The following is an 18,683-nucleotide window of genomic DNA, read 5'->3' as shown; positions in this document are numbered from 1 at the left end:
ATAAGATCTACCCTCCAATCCAGGCAGCATCCTGGTAAATCTCCTTTGCACCCTTTCCAATGCTTCCACATCCTTCCTATAGTGAGGTGACCAGAACTGCACACAATACTCCAAATGTGGTCTCATTTGTACAATTGCAACATAACCCCAAGGCTCTTAAACTCAAGCCCCCTGTTAATCATCATAGATCATAGTAATCATAGAATTTACAGTGCAGAAGGAGGCCATTCGGCCCATCGAGTCTGCACCGGCTCTTGGAAAGAGCACCCTACCCAAGGTCAACACCTCCACCCTATCCCCATAACGCAGTAATCCCACCCAACACCAAGGGCAATTTTGGACACTAAGGGCAATTTATCATGGCCAATCCACCTAACCTGCACATCTTTGGACTGTGGGAGGAAACCGGAGCACCCGGAGGAAACCCACGCACACACGGGGAGGAGTGACCCAAGCCGGAATCGAACCTGGAACCCTGGAGCTGTGAAGCAATTGCGCTATCCACAATGCTACCGTGCTGCCCACTTAATAAATGCTAACACACTGTTGGCCTTCTTCACGGCTCTATCCACTTGAGTGGCAACCTTCAGAGATCTGTGGACATGAATCCAAAGATCTCTCTGTTCCTCCACATTCCTCAGAACCCTGTTGACCCTGTAATCCGCATTCAAATGTGTCCTACCGAAATGAATCACCTCGCACTTATCAGGGTTAAACACCATTTGCCATTTTTCGGCCCAGCTCTGCATCCTATCAATGGCTCTGCAGCCTACAACAGCCCTCCACCTCATCCACTACTCCACCAATCTTGGTGTCATCAGCAAATTTACTGACCCACCCTTCAGCCCCCTCCTCCAAGTCATTTATAAAAATCACAAATAGCAGAGGACCCAGCATTGATCCCTGTGGTACACCGCTGGTAATTGGTCTCCAGTCTGAAAATTTTCCATCCACCACCACCCTCTGTCTTCTATGTGATAGCCAGTTACTTATCCAACTGGCCAAATTTTCCTCTATCCCACACCTCCTTACTTTCTTCATGAGCTGACCATGGGGAACCTTATCAAACGCCTTACTGAAATCCATGTATACGACATCAACTGCTCTACCTTCATCTACACACTTAGTTGCCTCCTCAAAGAATTCAATCAAATTTGTGAGGCAAGACTTACCCTCCACGAATCCGTGTTGACTATTCCGGATTAAGCTGCATCTTTCCAAATGGTCATTAATCCTATCCCTCAGGACCTTTTCCATTAACTTACCGACCACCGAAGCAAGACTAACCGGCCTACAATTACCAGGGTCATTCCTATTCCCTTTCCTGAACAGAGGAACAACATTCGCTACTCTCCAGTCCTCTGGCACTATCCCCATGCACAGTGAGGACCCAAAGATCAAAGCCAAAGGCTCTGCAATCTCATCCCTTGCCTCCCAAAGAATCCTATGATATATCCCACCTGGCCCAGGGGACTTGTCGACCCTCAGGTTTTTCACAATTGCTAATACATCTTCCCTCAGAACATCTACCTCCTCCAGCCTACCTGCCTGTATCTCACACTCATCCTCAAAAACATAGCCCCTCTCCTTGGTGAACACTGAAGAAAAGTATTCATTCAACGCCTCTCCTATCTCTTCTGACTCCATGCACAAGTTCCCATTACTGTCCTTGACCGGCCCTAACCTCACCCTGGTCATTCTTTTATTTCTCACATAAGAGTAAAAAGCCTTGGGGTTTTCCTTGATCCGACCCGCCAAGGACTTCTCCTAGCTTTCCTAAGACCTTTCTTTAGCTCATTCCTTGCTACCTTGTAACCCTCAAGCGATCCAACTGAACCTTGTTTTCGCATCCTTACATATGCTTCCTTTTTCGTCTTGACATTCAACCTCTTTTATAAACCATGGTTCCCTCACACAGCCATTTCCTCACTGCCTGACAGGGACATACCTATCAAGGCTACGCAGTATTTGTTCCTTGAACAAGTCCCACTTTTTATTTGTGCCTTTCCCAGAGTTTCTGTTCCCATCTTATGCTCCCTAATTCTTGCCTAATCACATAATTACCCCTCCCCCAATTATAAACCTTGCCCTGCCGTATGGCCCTATCCCTCTCCATTGCAATAGTGAAAGACACCGAATTGTGGTCACTATCTCCAAAGTGCTCTCCCACAAACAAATCTAACACTTGGCCCGGTTCATTACCCAGTACCAAATCCAATGTGGCCCCACCTCGTCGGCCTACCCACATATTGTGTCAGGAAACCTTCCTGCACACACTGTACAAAAACTGCCCCATCCAACCTGTTCGACCTTGAGGTTCCAATCAATATTTGGAAAGTTAAAGTCACCCATGACAACTACCCTGAGACCTCCACACCTATCTATAATCTGCTTTGCAATTTCTTCCTCCACATCTCTATTACTATTTGGGGGCCTATAGAAAACTCCTAACAACGTCACCGCTCCTTTCCTATTTCTAACTTCAGTCCATATTACCTCAGTAGGCAGATCCCCCTCGAACTGCCTTTCTGCAGCTGTTAAACTATCCTTGATTAACAGTGCTACTCCTCCACCTCTTTTACCACCTTCCATACTCTTACTGAAACATCGATACCCCGGATCTTCCAACAACCATCCCTGTCCCTGTTCTACATCGTAGTCCCAAGTACCAATCCTAGCCCCAAGTTCACCTACCTTATTCGGGATGCTCCTTGCATTAGACACACTTCAACCCACCATCCTGCCCGCCGGTACACTCCTGCGACCTTGATATCTTCCTCAGTACCTCACTACTGGACTACAGCTTGTTTTCCCATCCCCCTGACAAATTAGTTTAAACCCCTCCGAAGAACCGTAGCAAATGTTCCTCCCAGGATATTGGTGCCCCTCTGGTTCAGGTGCAAACCGTCCTGTTTGTACAGGTCCCACCTTCCCCAGAATGTGCTCCAATTATCCACGTAACTGAAACCCTCCCTCCTAAACCATCCCTGCAGCCATGTATTTATCTGCACTCTCTCCCTGTTCCTCAACTCGCTAGCACGTGGCACCGGCAATAAACCAGAGATGACAACATGTCTTGTCCTGGCTCTCAGCTTCCACCCGAGCTCCTTAAATTCCTGTTTTAAATCCCCGTCCCTACTCTTACCTATGTCGTTGGTACCGATGTGTACCACGACTTGTGACTGTTCCCCGTCCCACTTAAGGATTCTGAAAACATGGTTCGAGACGTCACGGACCCTGGCACCCAGGAGGCAACATACCATCCGTGAGTCTCTTTCGTTGCCACAGAAACCGTCTATCCGTCCCTCTAACTATCGAGTCCCCAGTAACTATTGCTCTCCCCCCTTCCCTTCTGAGCCGCAGGGACAGACTCAGTGCTCGATTTCCGGTCACGCCTGCGGATTTCCCAAATGAGGGGGGTGCCCATAATGGGGAACCAAATTGGCCGACTGCTGGGACGGAAAATCCCACTGCCGGTGGGCGCAAGCCGCACCAGAAAACGGGTCCGGCGGGTTGGAGAATCCCATCCTATATGTTTTCAAGATGCAGTTAGATAATAGCACTTAGGGCAAAGGGGATCAAAAGCAGGATTCACCCATGATCATAATGAATGGCGGAGCAGATTCAAAGGGCCAAATGGTCTCCTCCTGCTCCTATTTTCTAAGTTTCTACGACAAATTAAATGCTGTCCTTAAAGGGACACTGCCCGAAACAAGAACCAAGAACAACAGAAACTTAAAAACATCAAATCAAAAGCTGTTTAAGCGGGTCGATAAAGCACCCAGACCCGGTGGTCCCCACTGGCCATGGAAGGTCTCAATTGTGCCAGTGGACACTGCATCCTCCTGCACAGGGACACACGACCATAACTGAAGCTGCCGAGGAGTGTGGAGGGGTTGGGGGGGGGGGGGGGGGGGGGGAGTTTACAGTCAGGCTGGACAATCCCTTCAATCGTCCGTTGCCTGGACCTGTTAATGGCAAGTTTCGGCAGGCCCAGAAGCAAGTTCACAAAGAGGTCCGTCACCTTCCCCACCCAGACCCCCTCTCTGCACCAGGTGCCGGTAGATCAGGAGCGTGGGACTGAAGTCCAGAAAAAACTGTAACAAAATGTTTGATAAAAAAAACTAAAACGGGGGTGCAGCTTAATACATTGAACATAGACACGGTCCATGGACTCCACAAGGCCTCAAAAAAGGCAGGCATCTTGGGATACTGTGAATTGGTACAAATGATGGTTGCATGGGACTGCTGCATGGAACACCCTCCACACAGCTCCCCAAGATTGAGGGGGGGGGGGGCGGGGGGGGAGGACTCCTCCGTTGGGATCTACTCCTTGACTTTGAACTTTTGGGGAACTGACATTGTTCCAGGTTAACTCTTAATCACCAATTTTGTGATGAGCATGCATCTCAGGCATGCTAGAGAGACAGGGCTAATAGGCACCCTTCTTATTCAGGCTGTATCATTCAGTCATGACATTGCAGTCATGCCTCAACACATAAGCTTACACGACAGCTACTCCAGAGGTTAAGGACCCCCAACCCCAAGGTGAACAAAGTGTTGCCTTCGCTTTCTGGGTCACATCCACCCAACCCTTTAGACCCGGTTCCTTGACTCTCATCACACCCCACCCCATGTGCCCTGTCACCGCCCCATACTCCATGTCACAGACTGCAGACTTACACAGCAATAAAAGCTCACTTAAACAAGACAGCAGACCCCCAGGACCACCCACATCAACCCCCACCCCAGCCCACAATGTAGCCGTATTCCGTCAGCTGCCCTCTTTCTCTCACATGACCCCTGAATACCCGTTAATCCCCTTCCCGGTTCCTGCCCCCCCCCCCCCCATCCCCCCTGCCCCCCTCTCCGGAGCTGGCAAGTGGGCTCTGGCCTGTTGGACTCCCTGGTGCTCACCTTCTTCTTTCCTCTTGGAGGACATGGTACCTGGTCCCCACTTTTAAAAAGCAGTAGTAATTCGCACCGGTGTGATGTCACATCCAGTGGATGGGATGATTAGATGACGGCTGAAGATGCGACGTTAATCAGGCTAAGTATATGGTACTGAATTCAAATCTATGGAAATCAGGTTTGCTCCCTTCTTGGGCATGGACTTCATCATGTCATCGGGGAGGATCTGGGAAGATCACGATTGCAAATCTTGGTGGCGTAAACCTCATTTGTGGTCTCTTGCAAGATTTAGCGGCCAATATGGGATTTGCGTCTACGGCTAATGCAGCCGCTTAATCCTGCCCATGTATTAAAATCAATTCTCCCTCTATAGGTAGTTATGGATTTAGGTCCTAGAGTTTCATGTTATCAGCTGTAGCGAGTCCGTGAATGGTAATGTTTTGTCAAAATGGTTGCTGACCTGTGTGCGGGGAAAATACAGAGTATTTTGGGATTGTTTTGGTCTGATATGAATTTGATTCCTAAAATGTGTTTTGATCGAGAATTCATCCTTGAATTATACTGTTGAAAAAAAAGCACATTGTTTCGGAAAAAACACAAATTTCCATTGTAGGTTGTAAACCACTTTATTTAGTTGGTTCTAATCTATACCCTGCAATTAATTGGTTCATGTATTAAGAACAGTAATTAGTAACAATAGTCAGCAGAAATTACCCTCATTAGTGACAGGCTAAATCCAAAATGTTACTGCACCACAAACTATGTTCTATAAATAAATAGGATTTGTGTACATAAAGGATATAATGTTTTTTCTAGTTTTGCTGCATTTCCCTATTTTATATACATTTATTCACAGAATGTAGTCATTTCAGATTCTGCAACATGAAGCAGAATACAGCACCGGCAGACTTATACATAACAAAATAATCCTTCAAAATTCAAGGTGTTCCTTCTGCCCGATAGCAGTTGTACAGTCCACTACTGAAATGTGGACCAGCAGTCTCATTCCCTGGGATTTGGCATTGTGTGCGCACCCTGAAGTACAATTTTGATTAGTGCAGTAACGAAGAGGCATCCTTTGCATTGGATCTTCACCTCATTACTCTGGACCAGTCCATTGAGCAGAAGAATGGGTGTGACTTGACATCTTCAAAACCCGACACACCAGCACCAAGCCTCTCGCTGGGATTATACTGCAAAAGCTAAAGATGGGGAAGACAAAAGTATCACACATATCTTGAAGTGGAAATGATTCAGTTACAGATGCTGCGGAATAAAAGCATTCTATAGTTATACTCACCACATTGGCACCTTTCATGATTTTAAAAAAACAACTAAAGACCCTTTTCTTTCGTTCACTGAGTAGCTCGAAGATTTAAAACTTATCATCTTATTACTTTTCTTTGATTCCATGTAAATTCCTCTGCCACTAATTAAAGAGTGGGCAATATGCTCAATAATGCTTTGAGGTGCAAATTGTGTGTCCTTAGATGTATATTGTAAGGCTCTACCTGTAAATGCCATTGTTTTATATACAAGTGAAAATAGTTTCCACAATTGGCCAATTGGTGACCCAAATACCTTTCAATGCACTTTAATTCATCACATTCCATCAACTGTGTAATGAAGACTTCCGGGTGCGGCGATGACCAGCTAGGTCGCACCTTTCGGCAGCTCCCGGTGGAACGGACTTTTGGGCTCTTGATAGGAGCCCCAACGGCAATTCTAACGGCAAAAAACACTGTGCTGGAATCCAGAAGGGAATCCCCCTGGACACGGATGGAAAAAAAGAGAGGAAAGTGGCCGGATTGCGGTGGATCCTCTAGAGCAGCGGCCAGGAAGGCAGGCACAAAGCAAGATGGCGTCGGAAGGAGGCAGTTTAATATGGGGCCCTGACCAACAAGAGTTCCTGCGGCGTTGCGTGGAAGAACTCAAAAAGGAGATGAAGAAGGAGCTGTTGGCCCCGATATTACAAGCGATTGAGGGGCTAAAGGAGGAGCAAAAGACCCAGGAACAGGAGCTTCGGGTCCTGAAGGCAAAGGCTGCTGAGAATGAGGACGACATACAAGGCCTGGTGGTGAAAACGGAGATGCACGAGGCACAACACAAAAGGTGTGTGGAAAGGCTGGAGGTGCTGGAGAATAATGCGAGGAGGAAGAATTTAAGGATTCTTGGTCTTCCCGAAGGTGTAGAAGGGGCGGACGTTGGGGCATATGTGAGCACGATGCTGCACTTGTTAATGGGATCGGAGGCCCCGACGGGTCCGCTGGAGGTGGAGGGAGCCTATCGAGTTATGGCGCGAAGATCGAGGGCTGGAGAAATTCCTCGAGCCATAGTGGTGAGATTTCTCCGATATAAGGACTGAGAGATGGTCCTCAGATGGGCAAAGAAAACTCGGAGCAGTAGGTGGGAGCACGCGGTGATCCGCGTATATCAAGATTGGAGTGCGGAGGTGGCGAGAAGGAGGGCAAGCTTTAATCGGGCCAAGGCGGTGCTGCACAAACGGAAGATTAAATTTGGAATGCTGCAACCGGCAAGACTGTGGGTCACACATCAAGGGAAAGACCACTACTTCGAAACGGCAGATGAGGCATGGACATTTATTGTCGAGGAGAAACTGGAGTGAGCGGGCCATAAAAAGAACGTTTGGAACAAAGTGGGGGGGTGAATATGTGGGATGAAGGGGGGCAAAAGAGGGAAGAGATGACTTCCCAAGTTGTTAATCCTGCGACCCTGTAACTTTTCTCTCTTCCCCATGTCGTGGGGGAGGGGGGGGAGGGAGGATGAGGAGCTGAGGGCGCCGGCCATTGGGGGCGGGGCCAAAAGGGAAGCGCGGGCTTTGTTCTCGCGCTATGGTAATCACGGCGGGAACAAGGAAGCAGGAAGGAAGGGGCCTCGCACAGTGTGAGCCGAGATCACGGGGGGAAGCCGAGGTCGGCCAGAGTTTGCTGACTTCTGGGAGCAACATCGGGGGTGCAATTACGCTAGTTTGGGATCTAGCGGGGTGGGGGGGGGGGGTTAACTGGGTTGCTGCTGTTGGGGAGAAGGGGGAGCTGGTATGGGGGGGGGGGGGGGGGGGTGCCGCTTGGGGGAGATACGGCTATGTGGGAACCGGGTGAGGTTCCTTTTTGTGTTTCAGTGCCTCCCGGTGATGATCACGAAGGCTTTTTTCAAAAGAATCGAGAAGAGTATTATGAGTTTTGTGTGGGCTGGGAAGACCCCGAGAGTGAGGAGGGGATTCTTGCAGCGTAGTAGGGACAGGGGGGGGCTGGCACTACCGAGCCTAAGTGAGTACTACTGGGCCGCCAATGTTTCAATGGTGTGTAAGTGGATGGGAGAAGGGGACGGAGCGGCGTGGAAGAGATTGGAGAGGGCGTCCTGCAGGGGGACTAGCCTACAAGCAATGGTGACGGCACCGTTGCCGTTCTCACCAAAGAAATACACCACAAGCCCGGTGGTGGTGGCTACATTGAAAATTTGGGGGCAGTGGAGACGGCATAGGGGAAGGATGGGAGCTTCGGTGCGGTCCCCGATAAGAAACAATCATAGGTTCGTTCCGGGGAGAATGGATGGGGGATTTGGAGCATGGCAAAGAGCTGGGGTAGTACAACTGAGAGATCTGTTTGTAGATGGGATGTTTGTGAGTCTGGGAGCGCTGACGGAAAAATATGGGTTGCCCCAAGGGAATGCATTTCAGTATATGCAATTGAGGGCTTTTGCGAGGCAACAGGTGAGGGAATTCCCGCAGCTCCCGACGCAGGAGGTGCAGGATAGAGTGATCTCAGAGACATGGGTGGGGGATGGTAAGGTATCGGACATATACAGGGAAATGAGGGACGAGGGGGAGATCATGGTAGATGAGCTGAAAGGGAAATGGGAAGAAGAACTGGGGGAGGAGATTGAGCAGGGGCTGTGGGCTGATGCCCTACGTAGGGTAAACTCATCGTCCTCGTGTGCCAGGCTAAGCCTGATACAATTTAAGGTGTTACACAGGGCGCATATGACTGGAGCACGGCTTAGTAAATTTTTTGGGGTAGAGGATAGGTGTGCGAGATGCTCGAGAGGCCCAGCGAATCACACCCACATGTTCTGGTCATGCCCGGCACTACAGGGGTTCTGGGTGGGGGTGGCAAAGGTGCTTTCGAAGGTGGTGGGGGTCCGGGTCGAACCAAGCTGGGGGTTGGCTATATTTGGGGTTGCAGAAGAGCCGGGAGTGCAGGAGGCGAGAGAGGCTGATGTTTTGGCCTTTGCGTCCCTAGTAGCCCGGCACAGGATATTGTTAATGTGGAAGGAAGCCAAACCCCCGGGTGTGGAGACCTGGATAAACGACATGGCAGGGTTTATAAAGTTAGAACGGATTAAGTTTGTGTTAAGGGGTTCAGCTCAGGGGTTCACCAGGCGGTGGCAACCGTTCGTCGATTACCTCACAGAAAGATAGAGGGAATGGAAAAGAAGTAGACAACAGCAGCAACCCAGGGGGGAGGGGGAAGGAGGGGGGGGGGGGGAAATCGAACAGACTCTCAGAGATGTTATTGTATATGTATAATATGTATAGGTAGTTGTTATAGGTAATTGTTTGTTGGATTGTATTTTTGGAGAGTATTTATTTTGGACAAGGCAGTTGCCATTCAGTTTTGTTTTTGTTTATATATTATTTATTTACTTGTTTAAAACTGGCCACTGTTATTTATATTGCTTTATTGTTGTGTAAAAGAAACACTACGTACTGTTATGTTTGGCCAAAAATCTTGAATAAAATATATATATTTTTTAAACTGTGTAATTAAATTACATGTATGGATTAATTCACATTTCCAATATTATTTTGCTATTATGTGCCTAGCCACTAAATGCCTGCAGATTTCTGAGCAGCATCCAACGGCCTTCTTCACACAACTAAGTTATTCAGCTTTAATAATGCTATTGGGGTCAATTCTTAACTATCATGAGGTGAATGGCGACCTTTCCAAAACCAATTCTTCAGGCACCTGGCTTGTCACTGTTCTAAATGAAATTACTGCAATTGATATCTGCAGTACACTTCTTATCTAGCAACCAATAATTCAATTTAAATCTATTGTCTTGGATCCTATGAGCTTTCACTCACCAGGAAAGTGCGTATGACAGATCCTATCAAATGTTTTCTGAGCGATAAGATAAACAATAATCGCCAGCTCACCCTCATCACCTATTTCGTTGGGTCGTTTGATAGATCCAATAAATGTGTACGGCATAACCTACCTTTCATAAATGGGTGCCATCTTGGATTAGTTGCCCCTTACTCTTGCTACGAGCTTTTGATCACTTTCCTCTGGCTGACTTCATTACAGATATCAGAATTACAGGTCTAGATTTCCCAGGCTTATGCTTTTGATCCATTGAAAATGGCTGGAATCACACTGACTACCTTCCAGTCATTTGATACCAACGTCGTTTCCAAGCACTTCTGCAAAAATCGCTGTAATGTTACACTTTTCACTTTTTCCTCATTTTGTTCTGTACTCTCATCGGCACTTCTTTCCCCAGGTATCACGTCCCAGTGCAGATAAATCCAGTCATCACTACATCTGAGGTTATATCATCTCTTTTGATTACTATAATTATCAACACTTCAAACCCTGCCATGTTAAATCCACCTTCAATACTCAATTGCATGCAATGTTATCAACAAAAAGTTTTACCAGCTTATCCATGCATTGTGCATCAAATTATAACCAATTCCACTTAAGACCTAAGTAGGAATTTGCAACAGCACAAAGGTTGCTCTTAACACAACCAAGGTTTAGACATTTCACTCGTGCAGTATGCTAAATTGTGCAGCTGGTGACAAATTCTTAAATAATTTACTTTTCTTCAAAGTTATTCATAAAATAGCAAACATTACTAACTAACTGATACACACTTAAGTATTTAGAGGCCACAGCTGTGAATTCCAACGAAGGAGACATCTTATTATGAATAGGAAATTAAAGTAAGAAATCGATGACACTAAATCCATACATTAAACAAGACAATTTTAAGTGGAGTAGTCTGTGAAGAGAAATACAAGCGCCTGAACAAAATAGGGAGCATATCCAAATTTTTATTCTGTATCTTTATAACTGTACTTGAGAAGCTGGGTTAAGTGCAACTTGTTTAGGGAAAAGCAATTCAGTCTTCTATGTGTTACAATATTCGATCAGTACTAGATAGGTCAGGATGCCTGATTTGACAATTACTAAATGCATTTATCATGGTGTACAATTATTTTTTCTAAGGGATGAAATAAAAGAGATAATGCATTCCTGCTTCATTGAATTGTGCTGGAGGAACTGTCCCTTCAACGGCAATGTTTATTGTAAATGTGTAGGACTGCTGGACAGGAGTTGCAATTTTAATTTCCTTTAAACTTAAAAAAAAAGAAAACTGAAACTCTTTGGGGGGGGGGGGGGGGGGGGGGGGGGGGGGGGAGAGAACCAAGATCACTTTAACACCAAAACTGGCCACCTATTGAAATTTGGGTAATAAAACAGAAAATCTGAACAAAACAGTTTGAAGTTTTTGCACGCTAAGAAAAATTGAATTTATTAAGAGCAGCAGTACTTGAGGTTCTCAAATGGATAAATTACATGTTTCACTGTGGCACCAGCCATGGCACAGTGACTAACAGACAAGATACTACCAGGAAGTCATGGGTTTGAGACGATTTGAGTACACAAGCTAGGTTAACACTGTAAGAACACTGTACTGTCAATGATGGCATCTTTTAGATGAGATGTTAAACTAAGGCCTATGCATTGGCCCTTGCAGCCAGGTGTCAAGCTACAATTTTGAAGCAGGCAAGGGAATCCCTCCTTCAGCCAATATTTATCTCTCAGCTGTTTGTGGGACCTTGCTGTACACCAGCTGGATGCCTCATTTCCTTACTTTGCAACAATGACTACCCTTCATTAGCTGTAAAGCACTTTAGGATTATGAAGTCATGAAAGGTGCAATAAAATGTATTTCTTTGGGGAGCACGGTGGCACAGTGGTTAGCACTGCTGCCTCACAGCACCGAGGACCCGGGTTCGACCGCCGTCCTGGGTCACTGTCCGTGTGGAGTTTGCAGTCTCCCCGTGTCTGCATGGGTCTCAGCCCCACAACCCAAAAAGATGTGTAGGGTAGGTGAATTGGCCACGCTAAATTGCCCGTTAATTTGAAAAAAGAATTAGGTACTCCAAATTTCTTTTTCAATGTCTTTCTTTTGAATGGGTGTAAGCACAAAGTCTACCAGTTAAACAGCGTATTCCATGGAAAGGAAACTTTAGGCAAACAATGCAACTATTGTCATTCTTAATCCTCCAATCTTCCTCCATGTTAGGTGCAAAAATCAAAGTCAACAAATATTTAAAACAGGAACATACATTCCTCTTCCCACAGGCAATGCTTGTCCCAGAATAGTTAAGACCTATTATAAAACCCTTCTCACTGCCACGGTCGAAATCAGCTAACTCCCATGGCTGGAAGCCGATTTAAGGATGACTAAAGACTAAATTCCGCAGTGTCTTGAAGAGGGTCTGGTTTCATTACCGACAACATCGGGGAGCTTAGCCAATGCCTCCTCCCCACACCTGCACAATAAAAACAGACCACTCCCCAAAAATCGAGAACCCGCACAATCTAACATTGTGGAATTCAATAATTCCTCAGGAATGTCTAGCCTGCGAGCGTTAGCTGATCTCAGTTTGGGAAGGGAGGAAAGGCGTTACAATGAAATATCCTGGGCTATGATGTTGGGGGGGGGATAAAAGTCATTGCAGGCTGTTGTCCAGTAATCCCAGCTCAGAAACTGGCATCTGCAGACCGGGGTAAAAGGGATTAAGCTCGGCTGTGATCTCCTCACCGTTAAATAAGCAGCTCACATTCCACGTTTAGACTCACACATGAAGGATTCATGAACGTACAGGAAGATTTGCTGATACCAGAGTATCATTGCCCAGCATGAGCCACTGCCTTCAGATGGATAGAGGAGACGGGGGAAAATGGCCGAGGAAGAAGAAATGCCAATAAAAGGAAAATCACAAAGGGAAATGAAAGGAAGGCGCCGACTTCCCCACAATAGGGATTTTCCTCAGTTCCTCCATGCAGCTAGAACAAAAAAGGCACTGCTCCTTTAAAGCACAATTCCTTAAAATGTCTATTCTGCAGCATTTCATTATAATAGCAGATTACCTGCTGCACCACTGATCTGGCTTCCTCTGACATGTGATCAGGCATGTTTAGAGCTGTGTGTGTGTTTATTCCAGCTGGATGGCACCAAAACAGGGGCTGCAACAAAGAAAATCAGCCACCATCATTGAATATTATTTAGATATACTTAAAAATTCAAATATGCATCGCAGCTCACAACCCTGCTATACTCACTTTCCCAGTGAAGAGTTCAAACAAAATTGCACCTAGACTCCACCAGTCACAAGCTTCAGTTTCTTCTGCTATCCCACCGACCTCTAAAGGTAGAAAAGCATGTTAATATGCAGTATTTTAACACCGTTCCGGCCCAAATCCTCATTAGGTACTGTTACAACATTCTTTCTTTAACCCAAATGAAATAAATTTTGCACCATAACGGTATCTCATGCCATGTCCTAGTTGTCCTGCAGATATTGATTTGGCTACCCCTCTTGCCCGTCCTCGCAGTCACCAACTCCTCATGGACTTCTTTATCATGAAGACTGAGGCCATCTGTTCAGCTGCCTTTGTAACATCCCCCACTTCCTTTTAGTCACCTAGCCAAAACGGACTTCAGCCCCTCTCCTTCGTCTTGAAGCGACAACGGCAATAATAATAATAATATTTGTCATCACAATAGGCTTACATTAACACTGCAATGAAGTTACTGTGAAAAGCCCCTAGTCGCCACATTCCGGCGCCTGTTCGGGTACACAGAGGGAGAATTCAGAATGTCTAAATTACCCAACAGCACGTCTTTCGGGACTTGTGGGAGGAAACCGGAGCACCCGGAGGAAACCCACGCAGACACAGGGAGAACATGCAGACTCCACACAGACAGTGACCCAAGCTGGGAATCGAACCTTGGACCCTGGAGCCGTGAAGCAACAGTGCTAACCACTGTGCTGCCCAAACCCAGCCATGTTGACCATGAAAAGTCCTCCTTGCTAACATCTGGGGGTTTGTGCCAAAATTGAGAGCGCTGTCTCACAGACTAGTCAAGCAGCAGCCTGACACAGTCATACTCACGGAATCATATCTTACAGATAATGTCCCAGACACCATTGTCACCATCTCTCGGTATGTCCTGTCTCACTGGCAGGACAGACCCAGCCGAGGTGGCGGCAGTGTTATACATTCGAGATGGAGTTGCTCTGGGAGTCCTCAACATCAGTTCTGAACCCCATGAAGTCTCAAGTCACCGGGCAAAATATGGGCAAGGAAACCTGCTGCTGATTACCACATACCATCCCTCCTTAGCTGATGAATCAGTACTCCTCCATGTTGAACACTACTTGGAGGAAGCACAGTGGGGCAAGGGGCAGGATGTACTCTAGTTGGGGAAACCTCAATGTCCATCACCAAGAGTGGCTCAGTAGCACCACTGCAGAATGAGCTGGCTGAGTCCTAGAGCCACAGAGTTTTTACAGCACAGCAAGAGGCCTTTCAGCCCATTGTTTCGGTGTTAGCCATCAAGCATCTGTCTATTCTAATCCCATTTTCCAGCACTTGGCCTGCAACCTAATATGCCTGGCATTCCTCATCTAAATGCTTCTTAAATGTTGTGAGGGTTCCTGCCTTTACCACACTTTCAGGCAGTGAATTCCAGATTTCCATTGACCTCTGGGTGAATAGGATTTTCCTTATATCCCCTCTAAATCTCCTGCTCCTTACCTTAAATCTATGTGCCCTGGTTACTGGCCCCTCTACTAAGGAGAAAGATTTCATCCTATGTCCCACAATTTTGCAGACCTCAATCAGGTCTCCCCTCAGCTTTCTCTGCTCTAAGGAAAACGACCCTAGCCTAACCAGCCTCTCTTCATAGTTGAAATGCTCCAACCCTGGCAACATCCCGGTGAATCTCCTCTGTGCCCTCTCTAGTGCAATGACATCCTTCCTATAGTGTGGCAACCAGACCTGCACACAGTACTCTACCTGCGACCTAATGAGCATTTTATACAGCTCCATCATAACCTCCTGCTCTTATCTTCTATGCCTCGGCTAATAAAGACAAGTATCCCTTCTTAATAACCTTATCTACCTTCAATGATCTTTGGACATGCACCCCAAGGTCTCTTTGGTCCACTATACTTCCTAGCGCCCAAATGTTAATTGTGTATTCCCTTGCCTTGTTAGTCTGCTGAAAATGCATAAACTCACACTTTTCAGGGTTAGATTCCATTTGCCACTGTTCTGTCCATCTGACTGTCTATATCATCCTGTAATCTAAGGAAATCCTAAAGGAGATAGCTACTACAGGTGGTGAGGGAATCAACAAGAGGGAAAATCATACTTCAACCTCATCCTCACCAAACTTCCTGCCACAGATACATCTGACCATGACAGTATCAGTAGGTGAGACCACCCACAGTTCTTGTGGAGATAAAGTCCCGTCTTCACATTTAGGATACTGTCAATCGTGTTGTGTGGCACTACCACCGTGCTAAATAAGATAGACCTTGAACAGATCTAGCAAATCAAGACTGGGCATCCATGAGGCGCTGTGGGCCAACAGCAGCATTGAACTCGACCACTATATTCATCCTCATGGTCCAGCATACCCCCCACTCTTACCAATACCACCAAGGCAGGGAATCAACTTGGTTCAATGAAGCATACAGGAGCACATAGAACATAGAACATAGAAAATACAGCACAGAACAGGCCCTTCGGCCCACGATGTTGTGCCGAACCTTTGTCCTAGATTAATCATAGATTATCATTGAATTTACAGTGCAGAAGGAGGCCATTCGGCCCTTTGAGTCTGCACCGGCTCTTGGAAAGAGCACCCTACCCAAACTCAACACCTTCACCCAACACCAAGGTCAATTTGGACATTAAGGGCAATTTATCATTGGCCAATTCACCGAACCTGCACATCTTTGGATTGTGGGAGGAAACCGGAGCACCCGGAGGAAACCCACGCAGACACGGGGAGGACGTGCAGACTCCGCACAGTCAGTGACCCAAGCCGGAATCGAACCTGGGACCCTGGAGCTGTGAAGCAATTGTGCTATCCACAATGCTACCGTGCTGCCCTTGAGAACAAATAAATCTACACTATATCATTTAACCGTAATCCATGTACCTATCCAATAGCTGCTTGAAGGTCCCTAATGTTTCCGACTCAACTACTTCCACAGGCAGTGCATTCCATGCCCCCACTACTCTCTGGGTAAAGAACCTACCTCTGATATCCCTCCTATATCTTCCACCTTTCACCTTAAATTTATGTCCCCTTGTAATGGTTTGTTCCACCCGGGGAAAAAGTCTCTGACTGTCTACTCTATCTATTCCCCTGATCATCTTATAAACCTCTATCAAGTCGCCCCTCATCCTTCTCCGTTCTAATGAGAAAAGGCCTAGCACCCTCAACCTTTCCTCGTAAGACCTACTCTCCATTCCAGGCAACATCCTGGTAAATCTTCTTTGCACCTTTTCCAAAGCTTCCACATCCTTCCTAAAATGAGGCGACCAGAACTGTACACAGTACTCCAAATGTGGCCTTACCAAAGTTTTGTACAGCTGCATCATCACCTCACGGCTCTTAAATTCAATCCCTCTGTTAATGAACGCGAGCACACCATAGGCCTTCTTCACAGCTCTATCCACTTGAGTGGCAACTTTCAAAGATGTATGAACATAGACCCCAAGATCTCTCTGCTCCTCCACATTGCCAAGAACTCTACCGTTAACCCTGTATTCCGCATTCATATTTGTCCTTCCAAAATGGACAACCTCACACTTTTCAGGGTTAAACTCCATCTGCCACTTCTCAGCCCAGCTCTGCATCCTATCTATGTCTCTTTGCAGCCGACAACAGCCCTCCTTACTATCCACAACTCCACCAATCTTCGTATCATCTGCAAATTTACTGACCCACCCTTCAACTCCCTCATCCAAGTCATTAATGAAAATCACAAACAGCAGAGGACCCAGAACTGATCCGTGCGGTACGCCACTGGTAACTGGGATCCAGGCTGAATATTTGCCATCCACCACCACTCTCTGACTTCTATCGGTTAGCCAGTTCGTTATCCAACTGGCCAAATTTCCCACTATCCCATGCCTCCTTACTTTCTGCATAAGCCTACCATGGGGAACTTTATCAAATGCCTTACTAAAATCCATGTACACTACATCCACTGCTTTACCTTCATCCACATGCTTGGTCACCTCCTCAAAGAATTCAATAAGATTTGTAAGGCAAGACCTACCCCTCACAAATCCGTGCTGACTATCCCTAATCAAGCAGTGTCTTTCCAGATGCTCAGAAATCCTATCCTTCAGTACCCTTTCCATTACTTTGCCTACCACCGAAGTAAGACTAACTGGCCTGTAATTCCCAGGGTTATCCCTAGTCCCTTTTTTGAACAGGGGCACGACATTCGCCACTCTCCAATCCCCTGGTACCACCCCTGTTGACAGTGAGGACGAAAAGATCATTGCCAACGGCTCTGCAATTTCATCTCTTGCTTCCCATAGAATCCTTGGATATATGCCGTCAGGCCCGGGGGACTTGTCTATCCTCAAGTTTTTCAAAATGCCCAACACATCTTCCTTCCTAACAAGTATTTCCTCGAGCTTACCAATCTGTTTCACACTGTCCTCTCCAACAATATCGCCCCTCTCATTTGTAAATACAGAAGAAAAGTACTCGTTCAAGACCTCTCCTATCTCTTCAGACTCAATACACAATCTCCCGCTACTGTCCTTGATCGGACCTACCCTCGCTCTAGTCATTCTCATATTTCTCACATATGTGTAAAAGGCCTTGGGGTTTTCCTTGATCCTACCCGCCAAAGATTGTTCATGCCCTCTCTTAGCTCTCCTAATCCCTTTCTTCAGTTCCCTCCTGGCTATCTTGTATCCCTCCAATGCCCTGTCTGAACCTTGTTTCCTCAGCCTTACATAAGTCACCTTTTTCCTCTTAACAAGACATTCAACCTCTCTTGTCAACCATGGTTCCCTCACTCGACCATCTCTTCCCTGCCTGACAGGGACATACATATCAAGGACACGTAGCACCTGTTCCTTGAACAAGTTCCACATTTCATTTGTGTCCTTCCCTGCCAGCCTATGTTCCCAACTTATGCACTTCAATTCTTGTCTGACAACATCGTATTTACCCTTCCCCCAATTGTAAACCTTGCCCTGTTGCACGTACCTATCCCTCTCCATTACTAAAGTGAAAGTCACAGAATTGTGGTCACTATCTCCAAAATGCTCCCCCACTAACAAATCTATCACTTGCCCTGGCTCATTACCCAGTACTAAATCCAATATTGCCCCTCCTCTGGTCGGACAATCTACATACTGCGTTAGAAAAGCTTCCTGGACACACTGCACAAACACCACCCCATCCAAACTATTTGATCTAAAGAGTTTCCACTCAATATTTGGGAAGTTCAAGTCGCCCATGACTACTACCCTATGACTTCTGCACCTTTCCAAAATCTGTTTCCCAATCTGTTCCTCCACATCTCTGCTACTATTGGGGGGCCTATAGAAAACTCCTAACAAGGTGACTGCTCCTTTCCTATTTCTGACTTCAACCCATACTACCTCAGTAGGCTGATACTC

General features: G+C 46.5%; 1 protein-coding gene across 1 annotated transcript in view; it reads right to left on the bottom strand.

The window, feature by feature from the left end:
- Window positions 1–5,518: 5,518 nt before the first annotated feature.
- The window catches only part of rps6kc1 (ribosomal protein S6 kinase polypeptide 1), a 225,286-nt gene continuing 212,121 nt past the window's right edge, over window positions 5,519–18,683 (bottom strand). The window contains exons 14-16 of the mRNA XM_072508923.1: window positions 13,296–13,378; window positions 13,104–13,199; window positions 5,519–6,113 (exon numbers count right to left, since the gene is read on the bottom strand). Of these exons, the coding sequence (XP_072365024.1) occupies window positions 6,003–6,113; window positions 13,104–13,199; window positions 13,296–13,378 (290 nt within the window). The 3' untranslated portion in view covers window positions 5,519–6,002. The remainder of the gene's footprint in view (window positions 6,114–13,103; window positions 13,200–13,295; window positions 13,379–18,683) is intronic.

The sequence above is a fragment of the Scyliorhinus torazame genome, chromosome 1 (genome assembly GCF_047496885.1).
Source record: "Scyliorhinus torazame isolate Kashiwa2021f chromosome 1, sScyTor2.1, whole genome shotgun sequence".
Taxonomy (NCBI): Eukaryota; Metazoa; Chordata; class Chondrichthyes; order Carcharhiniformes; family Scyliorhinidae; genus Scyliorhinus; species Scyliorhinus torazame.
Note: the sequence above shows the minus strand (reverse complement) of the source record. Positions and strands in the feature narration are given on the sequence as shown.